Source organism: Pyrgilauda ruficollis, unplaced genomic scaffold (genome assembly GCF_017590135.1).
Source record: "Pyrgilauda ruficollis isolate IOZ18807 unplaced genomic scaffold, ASM1759013v1 scaffold85, whole genome shotgun sequence".
In the NCBI taxonomy this organism is placed as follows: Eukaryota; Metazoa; Chordata; class Aves; order Passeriformes; family Passeridae; genus Pyrgilauda; species Pyrgilauda ruficollis.
This window is the reverse complement of record NW_024530488.1, coordinates 2,509,680-2,537,007: the sequence shown is the minus strand read 5'-3', so window position 1 is coordinate 2,537,007 and position 27,328 is coordinate 2,509,680. Positions and strand designations below refer to the sequence as shown.

The 27,328-nt window shown below is 44.6% G+C and overlaps 1 protein-coding gene across 2 annotated transcripts; it reads left to right on the top strand.

Annotated features, from left to right (window-relative positions):
• Positions 1–9,064: 9,064 nt before the first annotated feature.
• Positions 9,065–25,217, top strand: DDX3X (DEAD-box helicase 3 X-linked). Of its 2 annotated transcripts, XM_041487883.1 has the most exons (17): positions 9,065–9,236; positions 11,306–11,363; positions 12,344–12,394; positions 15,919–16,042; positions 17,213–17,356; positions 17,441–17,540; positions 18,091–18,226; positions 18,578–18,663; positions 19,293–19,391; positions 19,467–19,627; positions 19,806–19,950; positions 20,071–20,215; positions 20,534–20,715; positions 20,806–20,923; positions 21,359–21,515; positions 22,262–22,389; positions 22,697–25,217. In XM_041487883.1, exons 1-17 carry the CDS (start codon positions 9,192–9,194, stop codon positions 22,777–22,779), a joined length of 1,962 nt encoding a protein of 653 aa, XP_041343817.1. In that variant the 5' UTR covers positions 9,065–9,191; the 3' UTR covers positions 22,780–25,217. The 2 variants fall into 2 exon arrangements, with proteins under 2 accessions (XP_041343817.1, XP_041343818.1); XM_041487884.1 differs by lacking the exons at positions 11,306–11,363; positions 12,344–12,394 and having other exon boundaries at positions 9,078–9,236; positions 15,919–17,356.
• The last annotated feature ends 2,111 nt before the right edge of the window (positions 25,218–27,328 follow it).

Genomic DNA, 27,328 nt, shown 5'->3' with positions numbered 1-27,328 from the left:
TTTCCATTTGTCTTCTCAGCTGCTCTTGTCCAGCATTTGGCACTGCTCTAAATATTGTTGTGCCAGAGGGTTTCAAAAAATAAGATAACATTCTCCTGTGTTTTCTATAGGTCCATTCATGAAGATCAGAACTTTCTCTCCTGCAACAACAAAGAGTTAATATCCCTGAGATACTCTACTGTTCTACATCTGTAAAAAAGAAGCCAAAGCAAACCTAAAAGAATTTAGTATGGAAAACATATTCCAGCTTCAATGACACACTGGGGTTTTGTTTAGGTTTCTTTATTACGATGAGTCACAGTATGTAAACTTCACATGCAGTTACTGAAGTCATGTGTCTGCCTTATTTTAGCTTCAAAAACAGCAGCAATGCCAACATCCTTTGCTGCCTGTGAGACTTGAGAAGTCCTGAAAGCCAATGTTATGGTCCCCTTAGAAGCACTGTGTTGCTTTTTCACCCTTAGGCTAGAAAATAAAGAGGATTATTCTCCAGGTGAGCCTTCTCCACTTTGGGTGCTCCTTTTAGGACCATGGCATTGGTAATGCTGGCTGGACTCTGCTGCTGTCAGCAGTGGAGGGATCCCCATTGGGACAGTCTGACAAAAGGATGTCTCATTCTGTCTCTCCTGCCTCAAGCAGAAGTGAGCCACACACAGGTGAACTCAGCAGAGTTGTTAGTGCTGGAAGTTCCACTGCTACTTCACTGCTACTTCCATTACTGGAGTTATTCCAATCAGAATTCCAGTTAGGGCGAGTGGAGTCCAAAACCAGCTCCCCATCCCTGTCCCCACCTTTCAGCTGGGCCCTGCAGGAGGCTTAAACCAAGCAGAGAGATTCCCACTGCTCCCATTCCCCAGGTGAGGCCCGTGCAGTGCAGCTCTCCAGCCCCATTCACAGTCAGAGAGAGCAGATTCCTCTGGCTCAGTGAGTGCAGTGCCCATCCTTGCAGGTATAAAAGGGCAGCATGCAGTCATCTATATAAAGAATGCTCTTCAGATGGGTTATGTATAAACTGCCTGATGGCAAGGGTATCAAATGAAGGTCGAACATCAGAGACCTTTAGGCTATTACGAAATATGACTCATGGATTAGTTAACTGCCTGTCAGATTTTCCATTATGAAATTTAACCACAGCCCATAGCTGCACAGCAGCAACACCTGTAGAAGTACAAACAAACAACTGGTTATATATACACTTGCACTGAAATGGGTCAGCAGACGTGCTGTGGTATCAAAAGAATCTTCTTCCTTATTAATGAACTATTAGCTAAAGAACAAAAATGAGAGAAGGGGGAGAAAATGCTATGGGAGTAAAAACCCATTGTTTTGAAGTTCCTGTTTGCCAAAGAATCTGTAAGATAAATCCTTACAGTTCAACTGTATCAGATGAATCAACATAAAAATTTCCCTCTGCAGAATATCATTATTACAGCCATGATGAATATCTGTGCTTCCTAAGCCAAGCATTTGCTTTTCATGAGCAGAAGTCAAAAAGCAACTATTCCTCTTCTAGAAAATGACTATTTACACACTAAACTAAAAAGGAAGATGTAATAAATTTTGTTTCTGAAAATCAGTGAAAATATTTAGCCATTTGGTGGAAGACCCCCATAATTCTCTCAGCTGGTTGTTTGGAGGTGGCTGTAAATTCAGAAAGGCAGAAGATGTGCTCTGAAGGTTCACCATGGCAAGTGGGGCTTTTGACCTGGGTGTCACTGGTTTGACTCCACAGGTGAGAGAGACTCAGCTCACCTAATTTTAGATGTCTGCTGTGTCTACCAATACACCTGAACCTGTTGCCCTGTAGGCAATTTAAAGGTATGTCTTATCTGATCTATTTTAAATATCTACCTTAGGATGAGATGATTCATGACCTCAGTGTCTTTTTCTTGCTGTGGCTGTATCAGGGGCTGGAGGTGACTGGCTTGGCTGGAGAGCCTTTCTGTGGCCAGAGATGAACCCTGCCTGAATGCTCTACCCCCACAAGGCTGGTAGTTTATGTGAAATGAGTTGGTTAACACAGCTCTTTGCTATGCAATGGTTTGTCCATATCACAAAGTCACCACCACATGTGGCACAAATGAATGCTAGCAGGCTGAAACAGCCTAGAGGCTACTGATTAAAAAGGAAACCTGAACCACTTTGATGGATTTCATCATTACATCCTATTCTTGCCTCTAGAGTTCTTCCAGATCACAAGGTAGGCATGGAGTTCTCACTCCTCCTACCACTGTGGCATCTAATCTGCGAAGACATAAGTCTCCATTTCCATACCTGTCAGTCCAGCTCATTTCATAAACACTACATTCATTTAAATGCTAAACTGCTGCTCTACAAGAAGTTCAGAAGACATAAACTGTAAGGCACAATGAAAAACAATTCAGTTTCGAGAAGCAAAGTCTGACGAGGGGCAAAATAGCAGCACACAAAAACATAAAAAGCAACTGCAAAAAGGAAGGAAATAAACTATTCTTCCTGTTTACTATGGAGACTAAAGTTACCCTACAGTGAGGTGACATACAACAAGCTGTGCAGCCACTTCTCACAGCTGAAGAGCAGCATTTTTCCATCTTTTAGAGAACAGGGAAGCCACCAGGAGCTGCTGTCTCACAGAGAGGCAGCAGCAGCTCCTACCTCACTGCAGGCACTGAGCTGCCTGCCTTGGAAAGGGGTGGGAGGGTTACAGCTCCACCATGTCCGTGGGTGTCTGAAAGGAGCTGGGAGCCCTTGGCTCACTAAGCAGCTTTTCAGTCTCAGCATGAAGCAGGGGTTCCTTCCTCAGAGCTGGGGAGCAGTGGCTGTGGTGATGTGACAGCATCCTGGGGCCCTGCCCCTTAGGAGAAGCCAGTCAGGACTGGGAGCCCTCCCCCAGTTTGGGGATGCAGTTGGTATTCTGGAGATCCAGTCTGATGAGCATCCACCCAGAGTGGATGGATATATTTAGTCTTAAGGCAGTGTGATGGACTAGATGTCTCCAAAACCCTTTATCTTTAATTATTTAAGTGGAAAGGCTGCAAGATGCAATTGAAGCCTGAGCTAAGCCTCTTACAAGGGAGTGGGCCAGAGTTCCAGCTGTGTGACCTGCACTGCTGACCAAAGCCAGCAAGAGGAGCAGGGTGGCCTTTGAAGATACATCTAGAAAAAGAGAGACTTTTCTCTTGACAGTAAATTTTTAAATAAAACTTGCCTTTCAGATGGCAGATTCTTTTTCTGCTGCCATCTGAAAGATGGGTGCTCCTTTTTACTACTCCTTGTTCCTCTATAGGAAATACTACTCCAACATGGTATAAACAAGGTAGAAAACATTAGGAGAGGTGGGGATGAGGGGGAAAGGGGAAGAAAGTGATTTAATTTAAAATAAAACCAGAAAAAAACCATGTTTCACTCAGCCACATTCCTATTCTCACACTCACAAGAGCAGCCACCAGGCACCAGGCCAGCATGTTTAAGCCATTTAACCAAAAATCCAGGCAATGTGAAGTTTGTGGCCAGGTAATGGCTCCAGGATCTGTGTGATGCCATAGAGAACACAAGGGATGCCAACTCTGAAGTCCTGGGTTATTCTTGGATTGGTGACTATGCACAGGGTTTGTGCATAGCTGACAGCTATGGAACTGTCAGTATCTCCACCTGTCTCAGCTCTGGCAGTCGTCAGGACTAATCATGTTTTTTCCATATCTGAATGCCCTGAGAGACAGCAGGTCGATGCCCTGTGGTCTTCATGACCTGCTAACCTGGTGACATTAACTCAGGCCGCCAACCTTTGTATTACAAGTCCCTACACCACCCCCATTCCCTTGCTGGTGATTCTTCCCCTGCCAAATGACAGAACCAACACTGCAGCAACAGCGAGGAAAATAGGAAGAGGGACTTTTTTCCCCTTTCTCCCAAAGACCAGTGTTGGCTTTGCTCCATGGGCTTCATGTTTTGTCCTTTCAGTTCCTGGCAGGGCGGTGGGGAGCTGGGGGTGTCCTCAGGACCCTGACAATCCCACAGGCATTTCTGAACTGTCAGAGTCACCCTCTCACTTAATAAGGAGCAACACTGGACATTCCTCAGATGGCTGAGGCCACTCTCTCAACCCAAACACTCCTGGCATCTGCACCACACTGCACAACCACCACCTGCAAAGGTCAGACCTTGCCAGGTGCTCACAGCTGGCAGCTGAAGTCAAACCCCTCACACCAGAGGGGAGACCTCTGGCAAGTGGTACCTGGTCAGTGAGGCTCTGAAGAGCTTTCAAAGAAGACTCTAATGTTACATTTATGTCACATAACACAGAAGTTGCACTTGGTATTTAGAAATGGTAATTAGAAAAGGCTTACAGAAACTGAAATGAGAAACATTAATGCCTCCTTCAAAGTACAACTGATGCTGATTAATGTAGGAGCCATCTTGACTAGGTGCCTGTTTTGATTTAGGCAATTATGAGCTTACTAGTTCAAACCAGTTCACAATGAGAATGTGAATCCAAGATTTACTGATGTGCCTCTTTCCTTTCTCCTTGCTGCTATGAGTCTCTCTTCTTTTGTCTTCACATTCTCTTCTTTGGGCTTGCCTACCAGAGAAAGGCACACATAAAATCACAATCTATTTGTAAACCAACAGTTAACTCCAGGCATTCATTCAAAGAGGGGCAGTAGATGGATACTCATGACTTTGCTGTATTGAACATCATCATGCTGATTTTTTTTTTTTTTATAGGGCTCAGTATTTAATACCTACATGAACAGAGTGGAAGTAAATATCTTGCACAGAGGCAGCAGTCCCTACTTCTGTCCTGTGAGTGCTGTGGATTGGCCTGTCCTGGTAGGAAAAAAGCTGCAGTGGGCAAGAGCTGCTCCACAGAAGCAGTCACCTGGTGTTGTGCTAGCTGTGTCCAGCAGACTGTGGCTCCTGCAGAGGTCAGGACCATGCCCCCAGCCTTTCTTCCCGTTTGGAAGTTGCAATCTGCAGAAGGAGCTGCTGGACTCTCTTTGTTCTGATGTAGGAAAACTTACTGCTTTGCAAGTTCTTCCTGCTCCTAATTGACCTGATCTAACCTGAAATAAGCCATTTGTATTCCTGCAGAGGAATACCAAGGAGCCCATGTGGCTTTTTGCCTAGGTTTAACGTAATTTCTTTAAAGCAAATTAATAGTAGTGTAACTTTCCTGTGCAGGCAAGCCCTTAATCTAATTGGAACGTGTAAAACAGCATTTGGGAAGACAAAAGCAGTGCATAGACTTGGAGAGTGAAAGAGGGAGGCAATATAATTTGGAGTCCAGTGGGGATGATGCAGAAATCTGAATGCAGAGAAATAAAAATGATTAAGGTTTTTAAAATCCAAGCTAGCAAGATATGAAAAAATAGAGCCCAACTCAGAAATTTTCAGTGTTCAGAGAATTGCCACATCCTCTCCATTCATTCTTTCACTCGGGACAACAACCCTTGTCATTGTAGTCAAAAAACATTCTCTCTTCCATCCCCTAAAAGTCTGAGTCCACATTCATGGCCTCACTTTCCCCTGTGTCTGATCCTCATGTAACAAGAAAAAATATGAACAAAACTATGCATGTACTTCCTCAGTTCTCACAGAAGCCTGTGACTACTTGATCTTAATCTACTTGATGTCACTAAACCATTACAGAAAATAGAAACAGGACTTCAGTAAAGAAAGGAAAAAAAAAAAAAAAAAAGAGAGAGAGAGAAGCCTTGAGTGCTGGCTCAGATAAGGACTAGTGTATGTTTGAAGTGACTAAATCTTTTGTGTGTACCCCTGCTCTAAAGTCATAACTTATAAAACTTCCTGATTCTGTCTCTTCTTTCAGCTAAGAGTCCCTGCTTTCTGTAAACAGTCTTTTGTGGTTTTTCAGGACAAGATGAGAATTTCTTTGAAGCTTGAAAACAAACTCCAGGCATCTCTTCGGAGATTAATCATGAATCTGCTCTTCACTAAGCCCCCTCCAATGGACTGTGTGCATTCCACCTACCAGTCTGGGAACATGGAGAGACAAGGGAAGGGCAGCCAGCAAGGCTTGGGTGGCAGCACACTGGCCAAAGGACAGAGCAGCTCTTAATCAGATTCCCTTTAATTCTTCACGTGAGTTAAAGGCATTATGTGCTAAGATTGAGGATAGAGATGTACTCAGGAAAGGCAGTGATAGAACAAAGCATTGCAGCACAGGGGAGTATTTTGTAAGAATTCTGTCAAATGCTGTCCAGGCACAGTTTAGTAGTAATCACTGCCAATGCCAGTGAGAGGAACCATTGGTCCCACACACTGAATAAGATTCTGCCTTCTGATGCCAAAAAATGTCCACAGAAATTTGGGAAATGATCAGATGGAACATGTGCAAATTATGCTGCTAAAGACAGATCTCTGATATTAATGAGAGATAGTCACTGTTTCCAAACCCCTTTACTAATTTGTGGCTGGACAACGTTAAATTTATATTTTGATTACCCTGCTGTCTTACAGTATGAAAAACTCACAAAAATATGGTATGGGGTCTTAGTCTCATAGGCAGCTGTGTAGAACAAGAACCAAGTCGTCACTACTGTGACTTGAGAATTACATCCATGGTAGGATCATTTTTTTATCACACTCTGGATGTCTGAGCTGCTTTACCATTAGTAAAATACCTCCTTTCCTTAGAAGCAGGTCCATAGCTGTGTACAGTGAGAAATCTGCTTGTTAAGATGGTCAGCAGCGTAGGACCTGTTGACAGTTTCAAAGCAGATAAGAAAACTCGTGTACACAAGGTCAGTGTCTGTCAGCACTGGGTAAAACACTAAATCTCAGATACAACTTCATAAACACACTGATTTCACAGCACACGTGGCTTGCTGGCAGTGGGTGATATTGGCTTCCTAACACCACCTCCTCAAGACTCAGAAAGCTGCATTCCTGGCTGTTTTGGGGCATTCAGTGGAGCCTTTCAGAACACCTGCCAGATGGGGCTCTGCAGGTGATGGAATACCAGATTTGGGAGCTTGCTGGGATTTAAGAACTCAGTGTCCCAGAGCCCGGCAGTGTCAGGTTTTGAGGAGTTTTGGCTGATCCCACTGGCAAAAACTTGCTGAGTTTAACATGAGCAGGGCTTGTGAGGACTCTGGTGTTGACTCAAGTGCTCATGAGCTGCTCAGCTTCCTCCAGGGAATTGTGTCTGAGTCAGCTGTGGGAGAATTAAAAGTGAAACTGAGAACGGTCTTGCCTAGTGCAGATGGCAACTCAGAGGGAAAACTGACTTCCCCAAGAACTGACTTCCCTGACTGCAGGATCAGGGTTTAAATTGCTGTGATACTTCTAAAACAGCAAAGGATAAAGTACTTTTCATTTCATTTTCATTTTCTAGTGCATATGAATTATCATGAAGAATGCCCTTGTTTGTAAAACACTGTAGATGTTGCAGGGATGTAAAGGGAACTGCAGAATTGTTTAGAATTTAGAATTGTCTGCAAAGTTGTAAGAAGAAAAGGAATTAAAAATATTACTTAAAACCTGCTTTCAAAAGAAACAAAATTTGGGCCTACATCCAGTAACAGCTTATTAAAAAATACAGGGACCTTTTCCTTTTAACTGTCAGGAAGCCTCAATGAAAAAAACCTGTGAGCTTTTAGATTATATAAATAGGTGCACCTGGGGAAGAAATACATAAAGCATAAATCTTTAACTCTGGAGCTGTAGCTGGCTGGAGAAGCATTATGGAAGGCGAAAGCAGAGGGCTGGTAAGTGTTTTGTTTAAGACCAGAGCATCACAGAATTGAGTGGTTTGTCTGTGAGGAGCATGTGTTTCTCATTCAAGGACTTATGGGTGGATGTTTAAATCTTAAACCTTGTTTAAACCCTGTCTCATGGGGCCTAATTTTTGCATCGGAGAGACTTTGGTTCTAGAGCTCTAATTTTAAGGGCAGGAAAAACCTAGGCAGAGATGGGCTGTTTAATATGCCAGTACTGTGGAAAAGTTCTGTCTTGTTTTTAAATCTCACGGTGAATCATCCTTCTGGAGAATGGATCTTCCCTGTGGTTTTCTTCTTGGAAGAGGCAGGAGGGAAATGGAGGAATAATTGCAGTGTGTGGCTCAAGGCCAGCCAAACCCCGTGTCCTCTTCCCTGTGACTTCAGAGCCTGTGTCCTGATCCCCTAAGCACGTTTTACTGACCCAAATTCAAGGAAGCAGCTTTACTGTTCTCTGTGTCAGCAGGCTGTGGGAGAAGGGAATGGGGTTATTTGTGTATTTTTTTTTCCTGATGCCGGTTCGATGTTAACTATTTGACTGATGCTTACAGTCTAAAAGTCCTGATGAATCCAAGGTGGGGCTATTTGTGTAGAGATAGCTGGTAAAACTGACGCTACAGGGAAAATAAGGGCAGCCCTTTGGCACGTCAGCGTGTTTGACGGCTGAGGGGCTTGGAGAAAGAGCTGATGAAGATCCGCAGTGACTACGGAACCCACCAGCACTGTGCTGGAGAGCGGCACACAGGGCACGGTGTGAGCCCTACAGAGCCGCACGTTGGCGTGTCCGGGCCCGCGCTAGTGACAGGCGGGGCAGGGAGGCCGGTGTGCTCCGGGCGCAGCCGCCCCTCCTCCCCGCGGCGCCGCCATTACGCGCTGCGCCACTGCCCGCAGAGGGGGGAGCGACAAGATGGCGGCGGCGGCGCCCGCCCACGTGACCCAGGGCCCGCCTCCTTCTAGAGGCGTCTCGGCCGCGCGCGCGTGGTGCGCTCTCGCGAGAGCGGCGAACAAAAGGACAGCGCGGCGCAGGCTGTGTATTGGGGTGGGGTGGGGGGGAAAAGTGTTGTGATCTCGCGAGAATTCGCCGCCGCTCTCCTCCCGAGCAGAGCCGGGCGGGAGCGGGGGGAGGGGAAACCTCGCGGTACCGCCGGAGACTCCGCGCGGGCCCGGCGCCCCGAAGTCTCGCGACACCTCCGGGAGCGCGTCTCTCACGGGCCCCTGGGCTTCGCGGAGTTCTCGCGATAGCGCCGGGAAGGGAGGGCGGGGGGGGCGGTCGCCGTGCGCGCTGAGGTCAGCGCGCGCGGCCGGGCGCGCGGGGGGCGGGGCCTATATAAAGGCCGGGCCCGCGGCGGGGGGGGCTCAGTCAGGGCAGCGATTCGTGGCGGAACCAGTGACACCCACGGCAGCGACCTCCCGGCCCAGCGGATCCCCATTTCTCGAGGCGGAGCGGGACGAGCCCGAGACCGATCTCTCGTTATGAGTCATGTGGCGGTGGAAAATGCCCTCAGTCTAGACCAGCAGGTGAGGGACGAGAAGCGGAAAGGCCGCTCCGTTACCCGGAGGAAGCGCGCGGTGGAGGCTCTTGGGGCAGGGAGGGCGGCAGGGGTGGTCGGGAACCTTCGCGTGGGGCTCCGCTCCTCGCTTCCCGGCGGCCGTGTCGCAGTTCACCCCGCGGTAACCCCCACCTCCCCCCCTACGCGGCCTGTTGTGGCGCACTCGGTCGTTGCGCAGTTAACGCCGTGCGGCGGCCCCGCGCCGCGCCGGGTCCCCCTTTCACGGGTGCGTTGTCCCCGCGGCCGGGGCGGCGTTGCGGGGGTGCGGGGCCGCCGGTGCTGCCCGGCCCGGCCCCGGTCCCGCTTGGGCCCCGTGGCCCCCGCGCCGCGCTCGGACCCGCTTTGTGTGGGAGCGCCGGGAGCGGCAGCGGCCCCTGGCGGCCGCAGCGGGAACTGCAGCGGGGGGGAGGAGGGGGAGGAAGGGGCGGTCAATGGGCGCCATTGTGCGGGGCGGGGGAAGGGGGGACACACACACGACGCGGCGCTTTGTGTGACGCCCCTTCCCCGGGGAGGCGGCGCTGGCGGCCGCCTTTGTTCGAACTCCGGTGCTGCCGGGCCCCGGTGACGCATTTGGGCCTGGAGTCGTGTTGGTCCGCACCATTTTTTATTATTTCCTTTTCATTCCTGCATTCCCCCGCCTCCTCCCCGCGCTGGGCGGGATCGACGATTATCTAACCCTCGGGGAAGGCAGCAGGGGCAGGAAGAGCCCCATCTGCTGCAGCGGGACCGTGGCCGGGCAGCGCTCGCCCTCGGCCGCTCCCGCGAAGTAGGTCATGGAGACGATCCTGCCCTCCCCTCTCCCTTCTCCCCCGCTGCCCCCCCGCGCCACACGTGACGGGCGCCGGCAGCCGGATTAGCTGCTCCTGCTGCGCCGGGAATCCAGCCCGCAGTGCCGCACTGAGATGGCGCCGGGGCTGCGCCACCGAGGCAGCGCCTGGGAGAAGTGTCGTCCCCACCGTGGGGATCCACTGCGAGAGGATTGATCCGTCGCTTCCTGTTGATTGTGGAGAGCTGCCTTGGTCTAGCAGAGAGCCTTTAAATTGCTGTTAAAAATAAGAACTGTTTTTAAGCCCTGCGTTGATGCTTCGATCAGCTAGAAAGATGACCTTTTAAGTGGGGATGTTACGGTGTCAGCCGATTCTTAGAGAATTGAATGCCTTTGGCGGCAGCTCATGTAGCTGAGCGCTGGAAAGCACAATGCATTGGAGTCTTTTGGATTAATTCAGCTCATGTTGGAAAATACTTCCCTGCAATACAAAACTTGTGTTTAAACATGCCTTATTTTTCTGATACATGTTTGTAATCCCTGCCATGCAGGCAAACAACTGTAATCATTTCTTTCTTAAGCTTTATCGGTTTCCCACTGCTTTCTGCTGAAATGAGTCCATATTGTGTTTGACTTAACACCTCTGAGTGGCACACCAGCACTGCGTGAACTGAACATCTTTGGGAAAACTTTACTGTGAGACTGAAGGCTATAAAGGCTATTGAGTTTTTTTGGGAAAACAGCCCAAAAAATTGTGTTTGCTGAAGATGTCAGCAGACATCACCTAATGTTTTGGGAGCAGTAGTTGCCTCAAGCCTGAAGACTGTAATGTCTTAGTAGTGTTTAAGCAGCTAAAAATACCTTGAGTCTCTACAAGTGAAGTGCCCAATTAATTGGCATTACTTGCGCTGCAGTTTCTGTAGCAAAAAAAAAAATTATAAAGGACCCAAATCCGGACGCATTTGACTGAAATAGGCTGAAATTCAGTCTATTTAAAATGGCTTTTCAGCGTGCAGGTAGTGTGAAGCAGAAGTCTGTGGTAGTGATTTGGTGGGTGTGAGATGCTCTGCTGGCCTTGCTGCCCGTGTGGGTTCTGTTTATTGGTGGGTATAAAAACATTAAAGATGATACAGCCTGAGTAATAATAGGAGACCTAATTCGGTGCAATGTAAAAAAAAATTTTGCAGTAGCTTGTTTCTGATAAACGAAAAGGTTTATTTGTATCTTTGCATAAAGTCATGGTAAAACATGTTGCTATTTATTTCTTCTAGTTTTCTGGTCTAGACTTGAATTCCTCAGACTCTCAGAGTGAAGGAAGCTCTACAAGCAGTAAGTACATGCAAATTCTCAAGCTTACAAACACACTTTTAGAAATTGGGGGCTTGCAGCTGTGAAAAGCAGTTTCTAAAGCCAAAGTTTACAGAGGCTGATGAGGAAATAGGAGGTTGCCAGTTAAGCTTGCTTTGAAAACATTGTGTTTTAGATAGAACCACTTAATTTTGTAGTGGTACAGTGTGTGTGCACATTTCTGAAGCACTTAATTAGCTTGAGAGAACTCGGTGTTCCAGTTCTGTCCCAGATTTTCAGTTGCCTCTCATCTGAGGCCACTGACTGTAGTAATGTGGTGATTTGTTTTCTTAAAATACCAGGTAGAGTAGGAATGTCAGCTCTGCTGATCTCAGTTCACTGAATAGAAAGTGATACTGATATTCAAGGCTTAAGTGTGTTAAGAGGGGAGAATCTTCCAGGAATTCACATTCAGCTTGTGGCTGATATTTTCTCATTCATGTTGCTTTAGCAGACAGCTGTTTCTGGATTGTAAATGAAGAATGCTATTCAGAGGCAGTTTGTTGTGGCTTCTGGTTTCATCTGAGCTGAATGGAGGGGATGGGTGAATTTAAAGGGAAGGAAAAATACTGGTAGTAATACTGTGAGTGCCAGTACTTGAATGTCACAGTAAACATCTTTAGCTGCTCAAGTGTCTGGCACCAGCTTAAGCCTTAACAGGTTCTAGGAAGGCCGGTTTTGTAGTAGACACTGTAACACCCATAAATGGGAGTGTGATTGGGTTAGGGGAGCACAAGACATCTGTGCCCTAAACCAGCTGCCTAAATGGGTATGCAGGAGCTTTTAAACTTCAACTGGGAGCATGCTACCAAGTGCTGTATTAAAGGATTCCTGTTTAAAATGCTGCAAGAGGCCTTAAAGGCAGATGTTTTTACTAAGCAGAAGCTGTTGTTGACAAGATGAGCATTTCAGGATGTGCTGACACCACGGGCCTGTAACACTGCCTTTCTTTTGTCCTTTAGAAGGCCGATACATTCCTCCTCACTTGCGGAACAGGGAAGCTTCAAAACAGGGTATGTATCAGAAACACTGGCAGCACTTAACTGGCTCTTGCATCTGGAGGAGCAGACTGTAGAGGTTCTGACAGTGCTGCTGAAGGCAATTACACAAACTGCTTGACTGTGCAAAACATGGCAACTTTATCTTCTCCTTTCAGTGTGTTCTCGATCCCTTCACCAACTTCTATCCTAAGCTCAAGTTCAGTATCTGACTGATGAAATACCTTGTGGATCTGTGTAACAATTAGCTGTGAATGAAGCCAGATGGAGTCTCTCATCTTAACTTCCTGTTTGATCTTGAGTGTTGGTCTGAGTGGAGTTTTTCTGCTAGTGACTGTGTTGTGAAACTTACAGCAGTCAGTTGTTTATTATGAACAAACAGCACAGTTTCACTTTGTAAGTGCATATCTTTACACAAAGAGGTGTTGTCCTTACTCAGCTTCCTGCAGTTTTTATGGAAGCCCCTGGGAGCACTTGCAGAAGGAAATGCAGGCTGTTGATGAAGCAGACAAGAAGTACATGACCTGTTTTGGTCACATGTTTACCTAGGGGTTTATGCTTCCATCTTCTGTTTGAATCCCTATACAGAACATAATACAGAAGAAAAGTTTCTTGGAACACTTTGGTGAAGTAAATCATGACCTTTCTGTGTAAGATCCCAAGGGGGCAGGTGCTGCAGCATGTGTTGTCATGTCTGGTGACTTGGGTGGGTATGAGAGAAACATTTCCTCCAACACCTATTGAAATACACCAGAATATGCAGCAGCTAAAACACTTCCTGCAGTGCTACAACGTAAAGAATTGAGGGTTTGTGGCATGGGAGGACTTGATGTCATCTGCTTCTAAAGCTGTAAACTTTCAGATTCTTTCCAATACTTTCACAGATTCTTTTCAATACTGCAGGAGGATGGCTTCCATTATGAGTGGGTCGGAGGGCAATACTTAAATAATAATGTATCTCACAGAGCTTTTGGAGCTATCTCTTTAACTCTGACTAGATGAAAAATGCTCCATTCTAGCCTTAAACCATGTGAAGAAAAATCAGTCTATTTTTGTCTTGCCTTTGTGTATGTCCAAGCTACTAGAGGATTTTCTGTTTTGTTGTCTGTTTTTCTGGGGTTGTTTGTTTGTTTGGGTTTTTTCTTTTGTTTGGTTTGGGGGTTTTTATGTGGAAGAAGTGTGGCCTGAAGCACCAAGTGATGAACAGCGTGTTACCAGAGCTGAAAGTTGTAGGATATTTAAACTGTAATCTGATCTATAGTAGATCAAAAAGTAAATGTTAAGAACTCACCTTAAAGGTCTTATCCTCCTTAAAGGAATCTATCATTCTATTTCTCCCGTCTTTAAAAAAGAGATTATTGCTACTGTATGTGGCAGGTTTTCAAGTGAGCTGGCAGTGATTAGTGTTAGTATTACAAAATGTGAATTGACATGCTGGTTGAGGGAGATGCATTGATGTTTGTAATGCTGTTCATAGGTGCAAGGAGTACAGAGCCGCTCTGGAAGTTGATAAATTTAGTGAGTTCTTATCCCTGCCATAAGAAAGATGTGCTGGATGGAATCTCTATGGGTTTTTACTTAAAAAAACCCAAAAGCATTGACATTTTGAGGAATTTCCGGGTCTTTGCACAGCATTGTTGTCATTCACTTCAGAGAAGTTCATCTCTGGTCTGTTATGGTTTTTTCAGGGGATTGGGTAGTCTTTGCACAGCATTGTAGTCATTCACTTCAGAGAAGTTCATCTCTGGTCTGTTATGGGTTTTTTCAGGGGATTTATTCCAGCTTTAATTTGCCATTTGATGTCTGAAATTCTGACTATTATAGCTGTCATTTACTTAGAATTGACTTGTATGGCCTGGTCCTGTGTTCTGTGCTGATCCACAAATAAAGTCAGAGTAGGAATGCCAGACTGAAGGGCCTGGAGTTGGTGAAACAGGATGTGCACACCTGTTTTTGGTGTGCTACCTTAAAATTATGTCAAGGCACCAGCTTCAGAAATGAGTTATTCACCTGCTGTAATGAGCTAGGTGAATGAGGTGTGCTATTTGGAGTATAAAATTTTGGCTCTTTGGGCTTCTCAGGCTTAGTAGAAGATCGGGAATACAGTGTCAGTTGAGTTCTTTTACTGTTAAGAAACTACATCTGTATCCCTGAAGTACCACTGCGATTAGATCCCTTGGCAGGATGACATATCCAAATAGTTGTAGTGGCCTGAAAGTTACTCTTAATAAAATCTGTATTTAGCTGTCCTTTAAACAAGCCAAAATAACTTCCTTGAAGTTAATATCTTGAAGGACTGATACTGCTTCTTAAAGCACTTAGGATGTCTTGAAGTGCATTCCATGATCTTGTGTGCTAAAACTTCATGGATGGATTATTATTGCTGTCTGTTTCAGTTATCCAGACAAAAGAGTTACAGTTATCACAGTTTTTAAAGTTCCCTTGTGACCAATACATTTCTGGATTCTGGGTACTAGAATTCTTAATTAAAAAACAGAGAGGCAAGGTGAATGACACTCTTTAGAGAACATTGAAAAAGGTAGGGTAATTCTGGTAGCAAAACCTTTTTAGAGAGAGTGGGCCTAGAACAGCCCCTCTCTTTGGAATGAATTTGTTCTGTGGTTGCTGTTATTGTCTCATGAATAGGTCTGGACTGGTTTTGTGCTTTGGAACTGGCAAAGCATGCTCACAAGAGCGACATTTGTTTATCTGTTCAGTTATTTAACTTATTCTCTGCTGGAATCCCATAGCTGAGATTGAATATGTTACACAAAGTTGGGGATGTTGAACATCTGAAAGAGAATTTATAGTTTCTTAGTCCAGTACCAGAGCAGTGTTTAAAGCTTCGCATGTTTGCTACTTCACAGGCTCTGGTAGCAGAATAAAAGTGAGGTCTTCTACTGTGGTATTGGTGGGCTGAGGTACTTTGTATTCTTTTGAGTTAACGTATGTTAGTAGGCACCTGCTGTAGGCAAAGGTAAAAGTGCTGTGGAAAAATACACTGTGGTTAATTTGTTGTGAAGGGCTATGTATACCTTATCTGAGTATGGTGCTGTCAGTCTGTGCAGATCACATTGCTTTGTGTACTTGTAGATTGATAAAACATTCCAATCTCTGTTTGGATTTCTGATATCATTTATTGATCTGAGAGGCCTTGTTAACCTCCAACATTTAAATGTGTTGCCAAGGATTTGTGTTGGAGAGATGATGTAGATGAGGCTTGGCAAGACTTAGCATCTTAATTTCTTCTGCTGCCCATCTTTCTTGAGTAGGCAACTGAAATACTTGTATTAAAGCAAGTGCATGTTTTTTAAACAAACCCAATGTGCTTGTACATGCAGGGAGGAATCTCAGTTCTGATGGGCGATGAGAAATGCTCAGTCTCTGAGCAAGTCTTAACATTCACGTGTCTTCCCTTTGTGAAGGAATTCAGTCCCATAGACCTTTCAGTGAAGACTTCCCGGACAGAAGTGTTTTTTTTTTTTTTTTGTAAAAGCCTGGACTGTGCAATGTTTGGCTGAAGTGCCTTTCTCTGCTAGGTTTCGATAGCGGCGGCTGGAGCTCCAGACGAGACAAGGATGCCTACAGCAGCTTCGGTGCGCGCTCCGACCGCGACGCCAAATCCAGCTTCTTCGACCGTGGGACCGGATCCCGAGGAGGGAGGCAAGTACCTGTTTGTCTGGGTGGTGCACGTGAAGTCTGCCTCAGCTCTAGCACTGCACTTGTAATCTTGATGTTAAAATTAGGGTTCCAGGTGTGAGCGGCATGAGGTAGGAGGAGCCTGGGAGGGGAGGAGAGAGGGAGAGAACCTTGCCTTTAAAGTTACATGATTTCAAGGATGGGCAACTTGCATGTTGAAAAATGTGCCCTGTAGTCTGCCACCAGCTACTCACTGCAGCTGTAGTGCCTGGCTGACTTCAACATTCACCAAAGAAGTGCTAGGTGGGTGGCTACTTCCAGGAGAACCGTGAAGAGCTGTTGGGAGCACACACAGTACATCACTATGGATTTTTTTTCTTCAATATTTTTTTCTTGTTTAAAAAGTGTAGTTAATAAAACTGGGTGAGACTCTTGCAGGTTCTCTGCCTTACTTGAGCAGTCTTACACACATCATGCGTTGTATGCACAAGTGTGGTGAGAGTGACCTTTACCGACTACTTAGTAAAGCTGACCTAGTCCTGTATCCAGACTTTTCTCAAACATGATTTACCAGGCCAAAAACTAAACAGTTGAGGTAAGGACTTCTTCCACCTTCTTTCCAAGTCAGTAATACAGGTGAGCTCCCTCTTTATGAAATAATTATATGACATATTGGAGGTATTTGGTCACATGTGCGGTGGGGGAATAAAGGAAGAAATTGCAGCCCTGGAGGGTTTTGTCTGGACATGGGAAACCTGTATAGGATGAGGCAGAGGAAAGGGTGGGGGGAATACAAAATAGTGCTGCTTAGGAGGTTTAAACAGAGCTCCCTACAAAGAAATGGCAAAGACTGAGCAACTTTGATTGCAGCTCCACGAGCAGGTGGCTGTTTACATTTGTTATGCTTAACCAAATAAAAATGGTGATACAAAGTTCACTGTGTTAAGCTGAACTGAGCTCTGAAATCATGACAAACTCTCCTTTCTGGCACAGAAAAATGTGTCCTGGTCTGATGGCCAGGACTAATTCCTGGAAGCCAAGAAGCAAATGTAATAACCTGATGATTTTGAATTGTTCCACGGTTGTGTGTGTAATACACAGAGCATACACTGCTGAATTGTTATGGCTTTGATTCTGCATGTCAGTACCCCCTGTTGCCTGGGAAGGGTGGTCTGATTCTGGTGCTGTGTTTAGATACGAGGAGCGTGGCAGAGGCGGGGACTATGACCGAAGTGGCTTCGGCAGATTTGACCGTGGTGGCGGGAACAGCCGCTGGTGTGACAAATCAGATGAGGATGACTGGTCCAAGCCTCTCCCCCCAAGTGAACGCCTAGAACAGTAAGTCATGGAATAGTACTGATTCGTGGGGAGGGTCATTTGATAATTCCAGCAAGTAAACATATTTTCCTCTTCTGTTTTTAGGGAACTCTTTTCAGGAAGCAATACTGGCATTAACTTTGAGAAATACGATGATATTCCTGTTGAAGCAACAGGCAGCAACTGTCCTCCACATATTGAAAGTGTAAGTTTTTTAAAAAAAGTCTGTTTTGCTAATATATCTAATAGTGACTATTTTGCATGAATAGCTTTGATGTCTTGATGTCTGGAGTTTAGGGAGGAAAGGAAACATGGTCTTCCCTTCCTTACAGCTAAGCTGTTCTGCAGAAGAGGCTTGCATATGATGAACTAAGACAGGGAAGAAATTGTGTAAGCTTTTTCAGTTAACACTCATAGCTTACTTTTTAACTGTAATTTGTCCTTAAACAGTGAACCTGTGAAGAAGTGGAAATGCTTTGGAGGTGCTGATTGGGGAGCAGCTGCTAAGGCTTGGGCAGTGTTAGGCTAAGCACAGTGTGTGTGCTAGTGCAGTCTGCACTTCAGGTTTGGCTGGCTTTTTAAGAATTGCTTAGAAAACTGGACTTAGTATCTATGTGACTCTGTAACTTTATAGGCAATTTCTTTATGAAGGGCTGAAACGAGGTACCTTATAAATGACTTGTTAAACTGAATGCTGTGTTACATGGTGGTTGAAGAGAAGGATTCTGATCTTACTCCTTTTAAATATATTACAGTTCAGTGATGTTGACATGGGAGAAATTATCATGGGAAACATTGAACTCACACGCTACACCCGTCCTACTCCAGTCCAGAAACATGCAATACCTATTATTAAAGAAAAGAGAGACTTAATGGCCTGTGCTCAGACAGGTAAGTCAATAACTCCTTGCTGCTTAGTCACAGTAGAAATGGGGTCCTGTATTAGTGCAGGTAAGAGGTAGAACCTACTGTGCAGTGTAGAAATAGTTGTGTGTTGGAAGCTAATTTTAGTTTTAGTCTTGCATGTGCTTTAGATGTGACTTCACTAGATTTACTCTGTTTGTCCTGAGACATGTTCATGTCTTAAACCACATTCACGTCAGGATTTTGGGCTGCTGAGGGTGCTCCAGTGCCACAAGTAGTAGCCATAGCCCAATGCAGGTGTTACTGGGACTGTGCTACTGATGCAGGGTTAGTGCTGTAGTTGATAGTAACTCTTAATACTGGCTTGTATTCTACTAGGGTCTGGGAAAACAGCTGCATTTCTTCTACCAATACTGAGCCAGATATATGCAGATGGCCCTGGTGATGCCTTGAGAGCAATGAAGGCAAGTATTCAAATACCCAGTCCTGGGAAAGTGATGACCAATGTCATAGGTTTGGGGTTTTTTCTCTCCCCACATGAGCTGATGTATGCTGCTGGACACAATAGGTCTTACATGTTGTCATCTTTTTGGTATGATAGCCAAGCATCTCTACTTCTAGAAGACTTCAGGTGTTTCCCTTAAAAACTCCAAGCTGTGGATTACTTTTTTACCTACCTGAGGAGTTGGATGCATAACTGTCCAGTTTTTTTTTTTTAAATGAATGGTTTTGTGGTTGCATAAGTGTAAAAGACACTTCCCTTGCTAGAAAAAGCTACTTGGTCTCACATCTATGTCATAGTAATTTCAGAATAGGAAGTAACTGGTTCTGTGGCTGTTACTTCTCTGCTGCTGAAGTTTAGGATGGCAGTGCTTGTTGTATAGACCAGGATTGTGCAGCTATTGCCACAGTAACCCACAGCTGAACCTTGGGCACTGTAATAGAGCTGTTTTCAGGGGCAGTGCTCAAATTGGCTCTCAGACATGCTTTGTCATTCTTAAACTTGGTGACCTGTCTTAAATATTGCCTGTAGTAGCTTTTTTCTTTCCCTTTGTGTTTTGGATGCTCATGCCAAGGTTGTTTTTTTCTTCAGGAGAATGGGAGGTACGGGCGCCGTAAGCAATATCCAATCTCACTGGTCTTGGCTCCTACTAGAGAATTGGCTGTGCAGATCTATGAGGAAGCCAGAAAGGTATATCTAACAGTTTGTTGTTATAGCATAACTGAAGTAGAATTTTTCTTGGTGCTAACTTAATTTGCTTTACAGTTTGCATACCGCTCCAGAGTTCGCCCCTGTGTTGTATATGGTGGTGCAGACATTGGCCAGCAGATCCGTGACTTGGAACGTGGATGTCACTTGCTTGTAGCAACTCCAGGACGACTGGTTGATATGATGGAGAGAGGAAAGATTGGACTGGATTTCTGCAAGTAAGTAAAGTGTTGCTTGTCCATGTACAAATGGCTTAAAGCAGGATAGAGTTAAGGACCTCAGATTGTAGCTTTTGGACTGTCTAAACATCTAGTTGGGAATTTGTAACCCAGTGCAGACAGCAGAGCACAGCTTACAGGAAAATGTTGTGAAGATGTTTTTTTTACTGCTGTTCAGGTATCTAGTCCTTGATGAAGCTGACAGAATGCTTGATATGGGGTTTGAACCTCAAATTCGTCGAATTGTTGAACAAGATACTATGCCACCAAAGGGGGTTCGTCACACCATGATGTTCAGTGCTACTTTCCCCAAGGAAATCCAGGTACTTAATGAGAGTTTAAATACTTGAAGAGCTCACAAGGCCAAAGCAATTTCACCTTTGGAAGGAGGGAAAAAGTATGATTTGATTGTGATTTTTTTTTTTTTTTCTCCTGCATTTTAGATGCTTGCTCGTGACTTCCTTGATGAATACATCTTTCTGGCCGTTGGCAGAGTAGGTTCTACATCTGAGAACATCACACAGAAAGTAGTATGGGTGGAAGAGCCAGACAAACGATCGTTCCTGCTTGACCTGCTAAATGCCACAGGTAAAGAACAGCTGCAGATAAGCAAATGAGACAAAATTTAGAATAGGCAAATCTAATGACTCGGACAATAAGAATTTCTATTTATTAGGTGAATGAAAGGGTATTTTGTTGACATGCAGTGAATGTGTTGCACTGGTGAAATGCCAGTATCAAGTTGATGTAAGCATGTCTGTTAATAAAAAAAGGAGAGGGAAGTCCCCAGTGATGTTACTTTAGAATAAACGGGCAGAGAATTGAAGCTGTGTGTTACCAGGTTATGGAGCCCATGTTTGTCTGTGTGGCTTTTCTTCTGCTAACCTGGGCTTTTATTTTTTTTAGGTAAAGATTCGTTGACTCTGGTGTTCGTGGAAACTAAAAAGGGGGCGGATGCTCTAGAGGACTTCCTGTACCATGAAGGCTATGCCTGTACAAGTATCCACGGAGATCGCTCCCAGAGGGACAGAGAGGAAGCACTGCACCAGTTCCGCTCTGGCAAGAGCCCCATTCTTGTTGCCACAGCAGTAAGTGAAATCTGTGAAACTTGAGCATGTGGCTCTATTTCTTGGCCTGTGGAGTCTTACTGAGATTTGATTGAATCATTTAACCACTAGGTAGCAGCAAGAGGACTGGATATCTCAAATGTAAAGCATGTCATAAACTTCGACTTGCCAAGTGACATTGAGGAGTACGTACATCGTATTGGCCGTACAGGCCGTGTAGGAAACCTTGGTAAGTATCCCTGGGGTTTTTACAAACAGCACTTCATATCTACTTCATACCTACTCCATGCCTAAGTTGATAGGTGCAGTCGTACAGACTGAGTAGTAAATTTCAAATAAGTACTTGAGAGAATCCTGTGAGCTGCCTTCTGCGACCAAAAGCTGCTCACTGCTGTATAGCCACTGTGGAAAGTTTACCCTCTCCTTTGGTAGTGTTCTTAGTGCAGTCAAAAAACTCTTCCTCCATGTAAGCCTGGTGTTTGCTGTGTCTGTCAGTAAACATGATTTTGTGACTAGCTGTGGTGGAGTAATGGTCACAAACAGCTTTCTCTTTAAGTAATTCTAGTGTTTTCAGGCTTGGCTGTAAGGAACTGGAATGTGGAATGGGTTTAAGTGCTTTGGTGTACTTGCATTGCGTGTAGCTAAAACTGAGTATCTCCTTCAGGTCTTGCCACTTCATTCTTCAATGAGAGGAACATAAACATTACAAAGGACTTGCTTGATCTCCTTGTGGAGGCTAAGCAAGAAGTACCATCTTGGCTGGAGAACATGGCCTATGAGCAGCATCACAAAGGAGGAGGCAGCCGTGGGCGATCTAAGAGGTAAGAGGCACAGCTTTGGCTAGAGGTGTATATTCAGTCTGTTAAGAGATAGTTCTATTATTGGTTCTCAGTCTGAGAATACACTTAGGGGATAAGTGCAGTATAAGCTGAGCTTGGTGTGTGCAAAGGTGACAGGGTCTGTGTGGTTCTATCTATTCATTAGGCAGTTAACACATGAACCCCTTTCCTCTTAAAGTGAGCAGCTAGATACAGCTGAATATGTTATCAAAAACCATTTTAGAACTGTAAAAGCAGCTATAAAACACAGAAATGCATTCCTCCCTGTGCCAGAGATGTACCTTAAGCAGCTGTTCTGATGTTGAGGAGAAGGTAGTGCAGTGCCTCCTGACAAAACAAGGAGAGAGAACAGAACGAAGGTCTGAGTCCACTTGTAAAATAGTTTTGCTGTGAAGACCTGTAACACTGTAATACAAACCTTTGCTTACTGGCCTACAGGGGTAGGATGAGAGAACACTTCTCTTAATGTAGTTAATATGACCCAACCACATGGGGTTTGGCATGAGTTTTTTCTTTTCCATTTAGCAATATGCTTGTAAAATACTCATCGTGTACATCATGAGTGCGTCACTTGCCTTTCCACGTAGCCTTGGGATGCTTGTAAAGTGTGCTCACCTCAGCAGTGGCTGTTGCTCTGCTGTGGTTGGTACCCAGAGTCAGAGTACGTCAGTCTCAGTGTGTGCAATGCCACCTGTTTGACTCGAGTGTTTATCTCTTGCCCTCTGCAGCAGTCGGTTCAGCGGAGGCTTCGGAGCCAGGGACTACCGGACGAGCAGCGGCTTCGGCAGCAGCAGCTCCAGCAGCAGCCGGTCAACCAGCAGCCGCAGCGGCGGGAGCGGCAGCAGAGGCTTCGGAGGTGAGAGGGGCTGGGCAGCTGCACCCAGAATGTTTGTTGGGGTAAAACTAGATGTAATGTTAGAATAAGAGAGCGTCTGGAGCTTGTCGTGCAGTCTCAGCATCCTGCTTGGATCTAGGCCTGTGCAGGTTCCCTGACTGGTGGTCTGATGCTGTCTGCCTTTCCAGTGGTAGTTTAGTGTTGTGCATTTGACAGTACTGCTGGGTGGGGTTCTTTAATGGACAACAGATACCTGGATTGTTTTCTTGTTGTAAAGGTGCAAATCTTCTAGAGTTAATTAAGCATCACTTTCTCTTACCTTTCATAGGTGGTGGTTATGGAGGCTTCTACAACAGTGATGGATATGGAGGAAACTATAACTCCCAGGGGGTGGACTGGTGGGGCAACTGATCTGCTTGCAGCAGATACCCCACCAAACAAGCTAATATGGAAACCACATGTAACTTAGCCAGACTATACCTTGTGTAGCTTCAAGAACTCGCAGTACATTACCAGCTGTGATTCTCCACTGAAATTTTTTTTAAGGGAGCTCAAGGTCACAAGATGGAAATAAAGGAACAAGTAGCCCTATCTCGAAGGTGGTTTTGAAGACTCTTATTGCTGTAGTCAGGATTAACTCCCCTCCCACCCATCCCCACCCAGAAACTGCATTTATAATTTTGTGACTGAGGATCATTTGTTTGTTAATGTACTGTGCCTTTAACTTTAGACAACTTTTATTTTGATGTCCTGTTGGCTCAGTAATGCTCAAGATATCAATTGTTTTGACAAAATAAAAATTACTGAACTTGGGCTAAAATCAAACCTTGGCACACAGGTGTGATACAACTTAAACAGGAATCACTGATTCATCCATAATATTACAAAGAAAAACTTATGCGGTAGCCTGCATTAGGGCTTTGGTATCTGCAGATTTGAAAAATAAAACATCTTGAAGCATATCAATGCAATTAGTTTCTAATGTGGCAAAACTGTACTAAGTTAAAGTTCTGATTTGCTCACTCTATCCTGGATAGGTACTTAGAACCTGATAGCCTTTAATAAGCCATTCCAGTCATGATGAGATGATGTATGGATACATGCATACATTAAAAGCACTGTTTTTGAAGTTAATGCAAGTAAATACAGCAATTCCTTTTTCAATATTTAGGCAGATCATTAATGTGAGCTAGCCAAATGTGGGCAGAACATTACAGGGAACGTTTAAAGGTCTGATAACTTGAAATAGTTTTTAGGAGAATTCATCTATTTAGACTTTTTAAAAATGCCTGCCATATGAAATTGAAATGGTAGAATGGCTGACCATGGCAGTGATTGGTCCTCCGTAAGGGCCTGACTGAATTTTTGGTCTAATAACGCATGCTAGTGTTGATGTTTTTTGGTCAAGAGGGTATGAACAGGAAGAATTATGCAGCAGGCTTTATTTTAATGCAGATTCACATTACTCTGTTCAAGCTGCGTGGAGATGTTAAACTGGCTTACTGTAGACTTTGTAAAATGGCTCCAGAAGAGTAACAAACAAACCTGAGATCACAGAGGTTGGAAATGTACATAAACTGCACAAGGTTTCAATTCTGCTATTAAAGTGCAGTTTTAGTCAGTTTTAGTTGCATAGGTTTCCATTGTATTTATAGTCTGTTATGCTAAATCTGGCCAAAGATAAGTATTGTCCACCAGAAAAATGCCTCTGCCACTTGGAATTTCTGTGCTAACTTTGCGGCCAGAGCATTTAACAACTAATCTACAGTGGCATAGGAAAATGGCAAAAATCTCCTAAAGTGCAATAGATTTTTTCAAGTGTATTGTGCCTTGTTCTAAAACTTTTATTAAGTAGGTGCACTTGACAGTATTGAGGTCATTTGTTATGGTGCTATTTCAAGTCTAGGTTTAGGCCCTTGTACATTTTGCCCATAACTTTTTACAAAATACTTCTTTTATTGCACATTCAGAGAATTTTATATATGTCTTGTGTGCGTGTCCTTAACTTCCAATCTTATTTTGTCTCTTGGAGATTGAACGCAGCTTGTTTAAGGAGAAGGAAATAGATTCTAAAACTTATTTGGGACCATGGGAATGATAGCTGGGAAGAAAACTATTTGCACACGACAGATTTCTAGATACTTTTTGCTGCTAGTTTTGTGTAATATTTATTGAACATTTTTGACAAATATTTATTTTTGTAAGCCTAAAAGTGATTCTTTGAAAGTTTAAAGAAACTTGACCAAAAGACAGTACAAAAACACTGGCACTTGAATGTTGAATGTCACCGTATGCGTGAAATTATATATTTCGGGGTAGTGTGAGCTTTTAATGTTTAAGTCATATTAAACTCTTAAGTCAAATTAAGCAGACCCGGCATTGGCAGTATAGCCATAACTTTCTGATAGTAAAACAAAAATTGGCAACTTAAAATTAAACATGCCAAGGTTTTGATACACTTGTCTTAAGATATTTATGAAACACTTCTAAACACTGATGTGAAGTGTCCAGATTCTCAGATGTTTGTTGCGTGAGTTTTGTTTAGTTGTGTGTTTTTTTTTTTCAGTGAATGTCTGGCACATTGCAATCCTCAAACATGTGGTTATCTTTGTTGTATTGGCATAATCAGTGACTTGTGCATTTTAGCAAGTTTTATCAGCCAGCAATATTTTCAGTTCAGATACAAGGATTCAAACCAATATGCAAGAATGGATTTAAACTTGCTGAATGTGAAAATTGAACTTCAAGTCACTGTAGGTTTAGAATTGCTTATTGTATTAGTTTAGATGCTAGCACTGCATGTGCTGTGCATATTCTTGATTTTATTAAAATAAAAAAGTTGAACTGCACAGTCTATTCATTTGTGAAGCGTCACTCCTGGTTTATGAGCTCTGTAGCCCCAGCAGTCTCATTCACGTGCAGCTCTGGAAGCAGGTGACTCTAGTGTGGCACACGTCAGTGTGGTGGCAGATGGCAGCCAGGCTCAGGGCTGAAAGAACCTAAAATGGCCTGTGCCCCACAGTGCAGGGTGACTGTCAAGTGGGACAGACGAAAACCACCTGGGTTTGTTCATGAGGGGAACCAAGTTTGGCTGTAACAACCTAATTAAACCTTGCGGAGTTGGGCTTGGTTCCTCAGCCCCTGACTGCTCGTCTCTGTTGTCCCTCTGAATTTCACAGGCATGTCTTGTAGAGAGCCTTCAGTTTTGATGCCATACCTGTTCATTGTTCCTAGGTATTAAAAAGCCAAAATGAGGTGAAATACTGGAATATTTAAGGGAGTAGAGCAAGAGATCCAGGTGTTTCCAATTTCTTTAAAGTGAGATAAATTTGCTTCATTTGAGAGAAAGCAATTTAGAAAGAGCCTGGGTTTTGTTTGGTGCTGAAATGACTGTAGAAACTTGTGATTTTCTGGTGAGTAAGGAAGAGGGTGGAGGGGGAAAAGTAATGCCTGGGACCTCTGATCCATAGAAGTGTGATGCAGGTGAATGGCATGGGGCAAGGATTGGTAAAAGTGGGATGTGCAGTCCTGGATCTATATAGGAAATGAAACCTCCCCCACCAATCCAGTGCTGTGTATGGGCCTTGGAGAATAACGGACAGGATGGAGATGATGATTGATTCCCAGGATAGCTTGCTGGAGCAGCTGCATTGAGCACACTGACTGGACCACACTAAATTTACCTGCTTTAGACTTGCATTAATTATCAACCTCATCATGCAGGGCTTTGTGTTGTCATGCGATGTCCCTGGATGTGCAACATGCACTTAAATACCTTCCAAAGGCAGTTTTCCCTCCCCTGTGTATCTGTAGAAATACTAGAACCACACTTAGGAGATGGATATGCCAAGGGAAATGTGCACTGTGAAGGTGGCCCGTGGGATCTGGAACTCCAGCTTTGAGTGTGAAGGTTTGTCCGTGGCAGAGTGCAGGAGTGCCAGAGGAGTCATTTGGCAGCCAAATCTCCAGGAGCACAGGGCTGGTGGCAGTGCTCTGCACTGGGGCTTGCAGAGGTGGTGGAAGGGCTAATGTAAGGCAGTAATGGGCACAAAGTGGGTGAAAACCAAAGGAGGAAGTCTGGTGCTCAGGAAGGTCGTTCCTACAGACTGGAGAAAACCATTTACCTCTGGAGGTGGAAGTTAGGCTGGGAAAAATGAGGATGAGGAGCCTTGAGACACCAAAGCTATGGGGTAAGGGAAGCACACTGTGTTTCCACAGAGGTGGAAGTTTGTATTTCAGTAGGTCTTGGCATACTGGGTAGCAACATTTTTCCCACAGTAAATGAGAAAATATTTGTGAAGAGGTAGGCAAGGGAAGAGGTAGGCAAGGCTGTGAAGAAAAAGGCTGTGAAGTTAAATGGTAAAAATGATTATTTATTTGTCTTTGTGAAGCTTTGTTGTGTGAGGCCTTCAAAGCGTGCAGCAAAGTCAGTCTTTGGCCAATAAATGTGCATATGCCAACAGTGGCAGAGGTTATGGCAGGAAGGTTGTACTAAATTCTGCTCTTGGTTTGCCAGTGAGGTCACTGTGACCTGTGCAGATAAGGAGAGGTCTTGAAACTATTTGACTTACAGTGATAGGGGTGGGACTTGGATTGATGTCCTGGTGTGGAGTTCATAGAAGTAGAGAGAGCAATGGGGTTACCAGGGGGACTGGGTTACTGTTTGGTGTGAGGATTGAGCGCAGGAGAGGCAGCTTGAACAAGCAGGATGCTGCTGGGGCTGTGGCAGCCAGAAGTTGCCCTATAAACCTCGTTAAAGCTGTGTGTCTGTAGCCTTCCAAGTCTGTGACTCCTCATCCAGTGCAGTGTTCACTGTTGCTCATATTGATCAATGTGTTTGTGAAAATAGCCTGCAGTCGGTTATGACAGACCACACTGAATTACAGATCCCAGTGTTAGTGCTCATTCTTAGGTGGAGGGGAGCCAAAGAACGGGTCTGGAGTTTCACTGCTGCTGTGAA

Bases quoted from the DNA above. Each gene is read 5' to 3' on its own strand.
- DDX3X (XM_041487883.1), top strand. From the start codon at position 9,192: ATGAGTCATGTGGCGGTGGAAAATGCCCTCAGTCTAGACCAGCAG. The intron at 17,357-17,440 runs GTAAGTCATGGA...TTCTGTTTTTAG, and splicing joins CCAAGTGAACGCCTAGAACA to GGAACTCTTTTCAGGAAGCA. The intron at 18,664-19,292 runs GCAAGTATTCAA...TTTTTTCTTCAG, and splicing joins ATGCCTTGAGAGCAATGAAG to GAGAATGGGAGGTACGGGCG.